The sequence below is a fragment of the Erpetoichthys calabaricus genome, chromosome 6 (genome assembly GCF_900747795.2).
Source record: "Erpetoichthys calabaricus chromosome 6, fErpCal1.3, whole genome shotgun sequence".
Lineage (NCBI taxonomy): Eukaryota > Metazoa > Chordata > Cladistia > Polypteriformes > Polypteridae > Erpetoichthys > Erpetoichthys calabaricus.
This window is the reverse complement of record NC_041399.2, coordinates 141,586,876-141,599,892: the sequence shown is the minus strand read 5'-3', so window position 1 is coordinate 141,599,892 and position 13,017 is coordinate 141,586,876. Positions and strand designations below refer to the sequence as shown.

The following is a 13,017-nucleotide window of genomic DNA, read 5'->3' as shown; positions in this document are numbered from 1 at the left end:
ATGTTCTATGGTGTACTTATCCCAAGCCATCATCTTTGAATGTTGCAAAACTTTTGCCTTGTATGTAGATCGGGGTAATTACATTCATTGCATTCCTAGTCTGAATCACAATCCGATTGTATGGGTGGTTACCTGGCACTGTAGGGTTGCTACCCGTCCTTTAAAATACGGAATCGTCCCGTATTTGAGAATGAAATTGCGCGTCCCGTTTTGAATCAATACGGGACGGGATTTGTCCCGTATTTTTTTTATCATTTTTTTTTAAAGCAGCGTCTCATGCAAATCATCCCACACGCATTTTATGAAGATGCCTCCTTTCCTACTTTTGATTGGGTAATACTTGATGCCATCGTTAGTTTGATTGGTCTTTTTAACTGTCCAGTGAGGAGGGTGGGTCTTTTAAGTAGAGTCTGCAAACTGTTGGCACTGGGATGTGGCACCCGCTGCAGTATGCGTCCCTTATTTTTTTGTATTAAAAGTGGTAACCCTACCTGGCAGGTAACACTTATGTTTGGTCATGAAGTCGTCTAAAATCAGCCACGTGCCCTCTTTTAATTGTGAGAAGCAGATATATATAGCCAAATTCTCGCGCTTCGTTGCGGCGAAGTACTGCTTTTAATTTTTTAAGAAGAAAGTAAAACCTTTTTAAACGGATCGAAAATATACCAATAACAATTTGTTAAGGATCTGTTTTTTTGTGAACCTCGCTTTTCACAGCTGTCCCGCTACGGCGTGTGTTTCGTTTATTTGACAGTATGTAGATCGTGGTAATTAAATTCATGGCATTTGTTTTCTGAATCACAATCTGACTGTATGGATGGTTACCTGCCAGGTTACGCTTGTGGTTGGTCAGGAAGTCGCCTTACATCCGCCACGTGCCCTCTTTCTGTTCCCAGAAGCTGATCATAGAATGGTTTTTAATAGTTTACTTTCAAATAATGCAAAGAGTATGCGACACGTGTTTCTCCTTAATTCTGGGCTCATCAGGCATACACACTCACTGCATCCCCTCTCGAGAATCGAATATCGTCAGCGCCAGAGTTGAAGCCTCTAACGTTGCGGTCAGCAAGTGGGCTAACATCCGCCATGTGCCGTCTTTCAGTTGCGAGAGGCAGATCATAGAATGGTTGAAACTGTTGCCCCTAACGTTGCGCTACGGCGTGTGGTTCGTTTATACCTCGTGTCTTCTCATTAAACTTTTATCTTGCGAATATGTTATTGCAATCCGCAGCGGGAGCGTTTCTATAAACTTAATTTAAACTTACATTTTACACCGTGCTTTGTTTCCCTTATGAACATGCTTGTATGCTTCACTCGCTCCCTTCTCAATTGTTTAATGAATTTTTTGTTCTTCGCTGTTTGCGGCTTCTCCTTCATTTGTCCCTACTGCATTCACAGTCTTTTCACGTTATTGCAATCCGCAGCGGGAGCGTTTCTATAAACTTAATTTAAACTTACGTTTTACACCGTGCTTTGTTTCCCTTATGAACATGCTTGTATGCTTCACTCGCTCCCTTCTCAATTGTTTAATGAATTTTTTGTTCTTCGCTGTTTGCGGCTCGTCCTTCATTTGTCCCTACTGCGTTCACAGTCTTTTCACGTGATTGCGTGGGAGGCGTGATGACGTGACAGTCAACTCCTCCTCCCACGGCCATCGAGCTGCCGTCCATTACAGTATATTGTGAAAAAAGAGGTTCCAGTTATGACCATTACGCGTTGAATTTCGAAATGAAACCTGCCTAACTTTTGTAGTAAGCTGTAAGGAATCAGCCTGCCAAATTTCAGCCTTCCACCTACACGGGAAGTTGCAGAATTAGTGATGAGTCAGTCAGTCAGTCAGTCAGTGAGGGCTTTGCCTTTTATTAGTATATATATATATATATATATATATATATACATATATATATATATATATATATATATATATATATAATGTGTTCATCCATCCACCCATTTTCTGCCACTTATCCAGCTCGAGGTCACAGTTGCAGCAGTCCAAGCAAAGATGGCCATACATTTCTTTTCCCTGCAACATTCTCCAGCTCCTTTGGGGGGAAGGGGACACTGAGGCATTCCCAAGCCAGCCAAAAGAAAAATCTCTCCAGCATGTCATGTCCTGAGGTCTACCATAAGGTCTCCTCCCAGTTGGATTTGCCTGAAACACCTGCTGAGAAAGGCATCCACCTGAAATTTCTTTTTTCGATGAAGAGGAGCAGTGGTTCCACATTGTGCTCCTCCTGAATGTCCACGCTTAGGGTGCCCAGGCACATTTCTGCCACTTGTACCCATGATCTAGTTCTTTTGCTCACTACCTACAGTTCGTGACCATGGCTGAGAGTAGGAACATAGCTTGACCAATAAATAGAGAATTTTGCCTTTCGGCCTAGCTCTCTCTTCACCACAACTGATTGGTAAAATGTTTGTACGACTGTGGATGCTGCTCTAATCTGCCTGTGATCTCTTGTTTCCTTCTTCCCTCTCTTGTGAACAAAATCCTGAAATACTTAAACTCTTCTGCTTGAGGCGGCACCTCTTCCTTAACACGGAGATTGCACGCCACCCTTTTCCGTCAGAGACATGACCTTGAACTTAGAGGTGCTGATCCTCATCCTGGCTGCTTCACACTCAGATGCAAACTGGCCCAGTATGTGATCCTTCCACCACCCACCTTTATCCCCAGATGAGGTCAGCAGCACTTCATCCCCATTATAAACCGCATGGGTGAAGCACTACTTCTTTCTCCGAAGTTGCCTGACAATTCACCAGAATCACTTCAAGGACGACTGAAAATAATTCTTCATGGGCTCATGAAATCATTCCCACACTACAGTTTCTGCTTACGTACTGTGCTCTGTTTTCCTATCAATACTTGACTACTGCCTCTTGATTCCCACAAGCTATTCAAGCTCAAAAGGGTTTCTTCTTCAGTTTGACAGCTACCTTTCCTGCTGGAGTCCACTTCCAAGTTTGGAGACTACTGCCATGACAGGCACCAATGACCTTATATCTGCAGCTCTGTGCACCCACCTCAGCAATGGAGTCATGAAACATAGCTTATTCAGGCTCAATGGCCCCAGAAAGTTGAAGATCTCCCAGATGGGGGAGACGTTTAGGTCTGCCAGGTCTGTCTGGCATCTTCCACTGCCATCTGATCCAACTCAAAACCAGCCAGTGATCAGATGACAGATAAGCCCCTCTCTTCACCTGAGCGTCGAAAGACCTATTCTCGTAGGTCTGATGACACCATTATGAAACTAATCATCAGCCTATAGCTTAGAGTGCTCTGGTGCCAAGGGCACTTATGAACAATGTTCTGCTCCAACAATGTGTTTGTTATGGACAATCTATGACTAGCATAGAAATCCAATAACAAAGCACCACTCGGGTTCAAACTGAATAGGCCATTCTTCCCAATGACACCCTTCCAGGTTTCACTGTCATTAACCACAAGCGTTAAAGTCCGCCAGTAGAGCAACAGATTCTCTAGTCAGAGCACCATCCAGCACTCCAAGGTCTACAGACAAGGCCAAAAACTCTAAACCAACTGTAGGCACAGAAGCACAGACAAGAGACAGAGCACTCACCCCAAATAGACGTCACAGGGAGGCAACCCTCTCATTTACTGGGGTAAACTCCAATGTACACACACCAAGCTGGGAGTTACAAGTAAGCCCACACCCAGCCAATGTCACTTACTCTGGGAAACTCCAGAGTGGAATAGAGTCCAGACCCTGTCCCTGAGTTTGGTTCCAGAGCCCATGCTGTATGTTGAGGTGAGCCCAACTAAATGGTACCTCTCTACCTCCTGTACTAGCTTGGGTTCTTTCCTCAACAGAGAGGTCACATTCCATATTTCTAGAGTCAATTTCGATAGCTGGGGAAATCAATCCATTCAGGCTATATTGCATGTTGTGTAAAGTAAAATTCTCACTTGTGACAAAACAATAGCCTAATATCTTTATTTAATTTCTATTACATTGTCTCATCATAGCTCTAGGGACAGTAAGGCTTTTTACAATGGAAAGTTCCATTACTTTCTTCCTTTACAGAACTGGGTAAAGCATCCAAAGACAGAGAAATCAAAGGCAACTTTACTGAAACAGCTGATAAATATTTGCATGATTTTAAAATCGAGTCGAGTGTAACTGCGGAAAACCATTCAGATCAGTTAACATCAAATGTAAACGTGGAAAACAATTTAGATCAGCTAACATCACATTATAATGTGATCTTGAGAGATGCTCTGGACACAGTGGCTCCCCTTAAAACAAAAGTGATGAAAGCACATAGAAACTCTCCCTGGTTTAATGAAAACGCTCGAGCTCTTAAATTAGAGTGTCGAAAACTGGAGCGCAGATGGAGAACAACAAAGCTACATGTCTTTCAAATTGTATGGACAGAGAGTGTTAATAAATATGAAAAAGCCCTCTTTAAAGCTCGCTCAGAATACTATTCTACATTAATAAATAACAATAATAAAAATCCTCGGGTACTGTTTAGAGCAGTGGCTAAATTAACAAATGGAAATTCAGATCAACAGTGCAAAATACCAACAGATATTAGCAGTACAGACTTTATGAACTTCTTCAATGAGAAAATTAAAAATATAAGATCCCAGATCTCTGCATCACACTACAAACCAAATACTGGCTTAGCAGACCCTGTCTCACATTGCACTCAGCACTTTAGTAATTTTAATCCTGTACCTGAGCAGGAAGTCTTAACTTTAATTTCTAAAATGAAGCCCACTACTTGTTCCCTAGATCCAGTGCCAACAAAACTAGTAAAAAGTGCAATGAATGTTCTTGCAGCGCCTATTCTAAACATTATCAGTAGTTCATTATTGCATGGCACAGTACCTGATGTCAGTCATTAAACCATTACTTAAAAAGTCAGACCTAGACCCACACATACTAAATAATTATAGGCCTATTTCAAATCTACCGTTTCTCTCTAAAATACTAGAAAAAGTAGTCGCCAATCAGCTTCAGTCACACCTTACGCATTACAATTTATTTGAGAAATTCCAGTCTGGTTTTTGCACTGGTCATAGTACAGAAACGGCAGTAACGCGGGTTGTAAACGACATTCTGATATCCTCCGATGAAGGAAACTCCACTGTAATTATGTTGTTGGACTTAAGTGCAGCATTTGACACCATCGACCATTCTATTTTACTACACAGGCTAGAAAATGATGTTGGGCTTACAGGCACCGTGCTCGCTTGGTTTAGTTCTGATTTATCAAATCGATTCCAATATGTACAGAAATGTGTTGACAGTATTCCATCATTATACACAGAAGTTCAATATGGTGTCCCGCAGGGCTCAGTACTGGGACCTCTACTGTTTTCACTTTACATGCTTCCACTGGGATCTATCATTAGGAAACAATGTTAATTTTCACTCGTATGCAGATGACACCCAGTTATACCTTTCATTTAAATCAGATGAAGTTTCTCCGATGTTGTCTTTAATTAGTTGTGTTAGCGAATTAAAGGAGTGGATGAATGAGAACTACTTGTCTTTAAATACAGATAAAACAGAGATGTTAATTGTTGGAGGGAATGACGCTGATCATAACAATATTTTGTCATCATATAACTCAGTTGGAATCCCAATTAATTTTACTGAATCAGCCCGCAATCTAAGAGTTATCTTTGACTCTAGCATGTCATTTAAAGCGCATATTACAAAGTTGTCCAAAACATGTTTCTTCCATCTTAAAAATGTTAGGAAATTAAGGCACTTTCTAAATAAACAGGGTTCTGAGAAATTAATTCATGCATTTATCTCTAGTAGGATTGACTACTGCAATGCAGTGTTCACTGGATGTTCAAACTGTTCTTTATACAGCCTCCAGTTAATACAAAATGCGGCTGCAAGAATTATTACAAGAACAAGAAAACACAAACACATAACTCCAGTTCTTAAATCCTTACACTGGCTCCCGGTAAAGTTAGGGCAGATTTCAAAATCCTTCTTTTAACATATAAAGCATTAAATGGCCGAGGTCCAGCTTACTTGTCTGAACTTATCATGACTTACAAACCAGAGCGCACATTAAGATCTTAAGATGCTGGTCTGCTTATGGTTCCAAGGATTAATAAAATAATGGGAGGTCGAGCTTTTAGTTACAGGGCCCCTAAACTGTGGAATGGTCTGCCTTCTACTATAAGAGATGCCCCTTCGGTCTCAGCTTTTAAATCCCGGCTGAAGACTCACTACTTCAGTTTAGCATATCCTGACTAGAGCTGCTGATTAACTGTACATACTGCATCTCTGTTGTTAGTCATTAGCACTAAAACATAAGTAACATGATAGTTAGAATTAGATACTAACCCTCACCTATTCTGTTTCTCTTCTCGGTACTCAAATGTGGCACTTGGTGCCACGGCCCACCTGCCAAGTTGTTTTGCCTGCCTAAGGTAAAGTCATCCCTGATGGAGTATCGCAGGAATCATGAGAAAGAGGGGTCCTTTCATCGGATTGGCTGGCCCAACACTGTTTCAGCCGTGGAATGGCCAAATGGGGGAGGCAGCTTGATGGATGAGGTCTCCAGGAGTCTAAAATTATCTAAATCTTATTATGTGATATCATCTACGGTTAAATTCTGCTCCGTACTTCTAAAACATTTTTCATTTTTTATTGAGGATTTGTTCTGTTCTGTGTATTGTATTGTATTGACCCCCTTCTTTTGACATCCACTGCACGCCCAACCTACCTAGAAAGGGGTCTCTCTTTGAACTGCCTTTCCCAAGGTTTCTTCCATTTTTTCCCTACTAGGTTTTTTTTGGGAGTTTTTCCTTGTCTTCTTAGAGAGTCAAGGCTGGGGGGCTGTCAAGAGGCAGGGCCTGTTAAAACCCACTGCGGCACTTCCTGTGTGATTTTAGGCTATACAAAAATAAACTGTATTGTATTGTATTGTAAAATTGCAGGAGACCAAGAATTTGAAGTTAGTAACTTTGAGCATGTGTTTAACGTTTGGCTTAAGTGCTTCTTTGGCTCAGTTTTGTTGGACAATATGCAGGGTTTTAACAGAGGCATAAAATAGGGTCCAAGGAAGCACTAAGGGTTCTTTTTTTACACTTTGTATCTTTACCAGGTACTTATAATAAGAATAGCTTCAATGCTGGTACAATGTTATATGTGGAATATCTAATATTTACTATATATTGATCATTTTAATGTGTGGCACTAAAAGGGACCTTGATCAATTTCACAATTATACGTTCTTGCTTCAGCCTTATGCCTACCCTAAAATTCTAAATTTGTATTACACTGGGGTAAAGCAATGTTGACTTTCTGCCACAATCATGAAACTATTTCCGGTTTTCCACCCAACAACATCCTCACAAAAATACAGTGGGCTAGTCAGAGGCCTTGCCCATAACTGTTGCCTGGTTCTTCACACAAAAGGCAGATTTTTAATAGCTAGATAAAGTGTTTGTTCTTGAATGAAAGACAGATAAGCTTCTAAGTCTCTTTTAAATACTTTATCCATTCTAAATCTTACAAAAGTCAAGAAAAGACTTTAATCAATGTGCTTCAGCAAAGCATAATCCTAAGGGTAAAGCAACACTACAATGTGAAGAACTTACTGATTCAGACTTGGGAGTGACTAAAACATGTTTTCTACAATCTGACAATTCCCCTGGGTCTCACTTGAAAAGGAACAAGAAACAAGACCTGTTTAACTCTTTTGTCAAAAAAGGATGGCATTCTTTTCATTTGTGTTTTGAAATAGTGTCAAGAGATTAAAGGATGTCAATAGATAGAAAATGCCAAGAGAAGCAAAGCAGGATTTAAAATTTCATTAAGACAGTACTTGACACTTGGCCGCAACTCCTCCACTCTTTATTTTTAATGAAGTTGATTTAAGAGGTCATCAAACAAATGTAAAATACTTTATTGTCACAGCAATGCCAGTTAAATGGAATTTGACTTGATGAAGTCCACATTTGTAAAGCATCACCAGAAACAAAATGCTTAAGGACAGTAAACATCATAACACACCAACCCCACCACAAACAGTTAAAATAAATCAAATATTCATTTCATTATCATAGAAGACTCTTGAGATCAAAATATTTATGCTTTCACAGAATTTATATAAATTCTTTTATGAATACTGGTAGCCCTTATCTTCATTTTTTTTCTTTATAGCAGAAGTAGAGTTTTTCCAATCCCACACTAAACCCACAGTGGAATGATGACATCCAAAAACATTTGTAGCAGTATCCACTGCTTTGTCTTGCTGCTCCCTGTCCTCAGCAGAGGTAATGTGTGATATCAAATTGTAACTGAGACGGTCAAAACATTTTTAATCAAACCTGTAGAAAATGGAATCTGCTTCCTGCGACACTTCAACTGCCACAGAAGAAACAGAATTTGGAGAGCTTTCATATAATGGTGAGAAGTGACCACGTGGAGCTGATATAAACTGATATAAACTCTAAAAAGATCTTCAGTGCAAAAGTCAGCATTGACCCTCTTAAAAGGGAACTAAAGTACAGTTTCTATATCATAGTTATCACTTTTGAGGTTTAATATGTTTGACATGTCAACACACATTCTTATAACAGCTTGATGATAGGATTATAAGCGTGAATCATCATTTGTTCCATACATATGGGCCAAGCTACTGTAAATATATGCACTTTTTTTTCCCTACAAGTTTTGTTTTATAAATCCAGATGTTTGTTTGTAAAGCTGCATACACACGTTTTATAAATCTGACCCCAGGTCATAGTCTGTGCTGACTTTGCTCTGACCAACAAGCACGTCTTCATCATGTAAAATATATGCCATTTATTAAGACAGAGGTGGCAAAGGTTACAAGTTTATATCAGAAATCAGTGAACAACAACGTCTGAGCAATTGTGCGAAAAGGACAAAAAATCAGTGGCAGTATAGACAGCGGAAATCGATACTTTTATTTTGATTTAAAGTTCATATAGGGTGCAACCACACTCCCTTGACCTTAAAATGGAGACTGCCATATCACAAACTGGCAAATATGAAGCAGCACTGGCAGAACATAAAAGTGTTCTTGTAAAATAACATTAATTGTTTTCAAGGAATACAGACATGGAGAGCAATACTAAAAACATAAAAAATGTTAATGTTCTCAAACATCTTTAGGATCTGAGATCTTCACAGGGTTCTCCCCATGTTAGATTCCCTCCCAAGAGTAGACTACCCTGCAATGAACTATTGCATTGCCCAAAACTGGTTCCAACAATGTGTATCACATTGTTGAGATCAGATATGGATCCCCACAACTTTGAACTGAAAAAAGATTTTCACAAAAATGCAGGGGTAGGTTTTGTTTATTTTTGCATCTGTGACTTATATATTACTGACAAGGAGATCAATTGATTTGACCACTGTGACTTACACAGAAGAAGGTGGCAACCAGCTGTTTTGCTTTTTTCCTTTTCAAATTATACTGCCCCAACAGTTCCCTGTTTAAGGCAAAATAAAGGACAAAGATAAGCAATATTAAATCAAGTGATAAAATACACTACCTGCCAATGGGGCATAGGCTGACATCTTACCATGTGAGGCAGATTTAATTCTTACAGACCTTGTACAATTGTTGAACAAATAAATGTTTATTTGTGATGTTAAACAGCTTCTAAATTATTAAAATTATTTATAAATTACATTAATTACGCATTTAATTTAAATACACACACAAGAGAAGACTGTAAGATCATGGCCTCACAACTCTTAAAGACTGGGGATGAATTCTGGTCCAGTCACTCTTTCTGTTCCAATGTATGTGTCAGGAATTTCTTCCCCATTCTAAACACGAGTGTAATAGGTAAGTTGGCGACTCTAAATTGGTTCACTGGACAATGTATGTGAAGCTATGCCCTGTAATGGATGGGTGTTTTGTCCAGTGTAGGGTATTGCTTCATGCCATATTCAGAAAGGATTGGCTCTGGACATCTACAAGGCTAAGCATGATTAAGATAAGGAAATCAATGGATGAGTGGAAAAATTTTAAAGGTCAATACAAACACACTTGTGTATCTCCTACTGCACCATTCTTACACATTGATTACAACCCTATAAAACCTCCAACTCTCAGAGCTTGCCTTGACATCACTCACCTCTACATGAAACACCCTCTTTGGTGATGACCTGTTTGCAGGTAACACAAGTTTTAGGTTTCTTGAAGGTCTTGGTCTTGAAAGTGTGGGAACTTGAAGCTAATCCCTCAGGCTGCAATAAAAGCAAAACCAAAGACATAATGTTAGCAAGGGTGAAAAGTGTTATGTTGAAGGAGATATGTACAAACAAATCTAAAATGCTTTTTCCCCTTTTCTTCAAGCAATGGTAAAGATAACCCAAGCAAAAAATAAGCTGGTGCTTCTTTTACACTACTATTATTACTATAAATATTACATCACTTAAATATTGTACTTTTTGGATGCTTCTTTTCAGACTTCCTTTCTTTCTGCTCTGTGGCTACAAATTTTTTTTTCTTCTTCACTGCAAACTCAGAGCCAAGAAAACTTTGACGAAAATAAACACTAGCATACATTTGGGTAATTTTAACACACTTTTAAATTGTCCTCAATATTTGAACATTTTTAGGACATACCAATTAAAAAAAAGTTGATTACCCATGTTTTTCACGAGTATACTTTTGAATACTATTTTAAGATTTGACATATGCAGAACACAAAACAATACAATAAACTATTCTGTTTTACTTTTCTAAAGAAGGCATGCACTTTAGATTCCACATAACCATGGGAGTTAAAATGAATACAACCGCAGTGCAGCCAAAAAATCTGAGGTCAGTAAATTAGTCAACAAAATTCCTTTGTGATTAGAAACTCATGCACTAATTTAAAACCTGGCAATGACTTTTGCTCAGTGGGTAAAAGAGTAAATTAGTTTATATATGTATACATACTGCGTTTATGTATGTATGTATGCATATACAACAATGATATATTTTTAAATAGGTGTTTGTAGACATCTGTCTTATGAAGGCATAAGGCGGATATGCTATATTTAGGAAGAGAAAACACACTAAGGCTCTTATAATCTTATAGGCCTACTCAATGAAGAGAAGCTGTTCAGCTAGTCACAGGCTGCATTCATATTTTGCTATGGGTGAGCAGTCTTCAACCTATGCCAATAGCCAACACATTTAACGCTGCAAGATTATAAGAAGACACTCATTGCTAAAAATAGACATTTTTGTAATATGTGAGCAGAATAATTTATCAGCTACATATTTACCAAGATCTCTAAATGAAATACATTTAAGTCTGAAATCAATACTTAAAAAAAGACCAGAGAATGAACATCTCAATTAATTTCTCCTCTTATATACCGAGTTATGTGTGTATACAGAAAAAAAAATCATCAAGAATCTTCAAGCACAAATGCACACTGTTATTATTAATAATGATTATTTCTTAATCTATTGAGTAACTATGAAAAGCTAAATTTCCCAATTGGAACAAATAAAGTGCTATCTTCTATTATATATAAAAATATCTGAACTGGCTGTTTAAATGCACTTCATAAATTCATCTAAATTGTTTTGCAAATGTAAATTTAGTAGCGCTTTAAATATTTAGCCTTTTAATATTTTACCATTCCAATTCCCTTCCCAAAAAAACCGCATACACAGTCTTTAGGTCAAGTGTAATTAAAATATGGTTGAGTATTAAATTTAAAGAAAGGATAATCTCATATATATTTCTCTTCTGGTTCGTCCCGCTTCCACTTCAAAACCGGTCACGCCCACACACAGCCGACATGGCATTTCTTGATTCCTATTCGTCCTCTTCCATGTCATGCACTATACTGGCCTGCTGAGCGTAATACATTCAACAAGTACTCGAGGTGCTGCCACAACGGTAAAGTAGCTTTACCACCTTTGCGGGAGCCACCTGTGTCTTTACAACAGCTTCTTACACAGCAAACATCAGAAGCTAAAAATTATCGTGAACACATTCAAGAATACAACTCTTCTCTAGCGTTTGCTTCCATGGGTGCACAGATAACTCAACCTCCTGGCCACGGACCATACTGTTTTAAAATACACGGGCAAACTTATTGCCAAATCTCTCCACTATACGCCAACACTTCTACCTCTTCAGGATATGGACAGTTGTATGTTTTTGACACAGTGCAAGCTACTGATGTGCGTTTACAAAATAAAGCAAACTCTGTATGCAGCGAAAATTTACTTCTCCAGCTAGATTCCATGTTCAGAACCATCAACTCCGTCGCTAAATCATACAAGCACATGCATGAAATCGCTCAGTCCAATCCAACAGCATTTGTACGAATGGTTTTCAAGGAAAACCCTACGCAGGATTTCCGACGATACAAGGCCTCGACATGTCACACCGATGTTACAGCGATTTTCGTCGGAGAAGACAGCGAACCGCCTGCCAAAAGGGACATTTGCATCTATCCCATAGGCAACTCCTGTAAAAAGATTTCCACGCTCAATATGAATTGCGATCCTGTGGTTTACCCACTTTTATTCCCTTATGGAGACATTGGCTGGCACCAAGATTTACAACATCCTCCCGATAAAAGAACCGCCAAGCGAATAAGGCTTACTCAATGCCAATTTTACGCGTACAGATTAGCAATGAGGAATACATTTAGTATTTTGCACTCCAGCGGCAAACTATTCCAACAGTACGTCGTAGATGTGTACATTAAAACAGAGGCCGCACGTCTCAACTATCTCAGATTACATCAACAAGATCTGTGCATGGAACAATACAAAGGACTTTCAGACACACTGCAAGCAAACGCTGAAAATAACAACGTACGTGTAGGCAAAATGATCATATTACCGTCCACATTTCCAGGAAGTCCAAGATACATGCAACAAAACTATCAGGATACCATGGCCATAGTACGTAAATTCGGAAAGCCCTATTTATTTATCACTTTCACATGTAATCCTGCTTGGCCTGAAATTCTACATGCACACTGCGTCTTTCAAGAAGTATTTATTTCTTCT

General features: G+C 38.9%; 1 protein-coding gene across 4 annotated transcripts in view; it reads right to left on the bottom strand.

Annotated features, from left to right (window-relative positions):
• The window catches only part of LOC114653573 (tensin-3-like), a 358,125-nt gene that overhangs the window by 210,720 nt on the left and 134,388 nt on the right, over window positions 1-13,017 (bottom strand). For all 4 annotated transcript variants that reach the window (XM_028803965.2, XM_051929076.1, XM_028803964.2 and 1 more), the window contains exon 2: window positions 10,121-10,232. In XM_028803965.2, coding sequence (XP_028659798.2) covers window positions 10,121-10,232 — 112 coding nt within the window. The remainder of the gene's footprint in view (window positions 1-10,120; window positions 10,233-13,017) is intronic.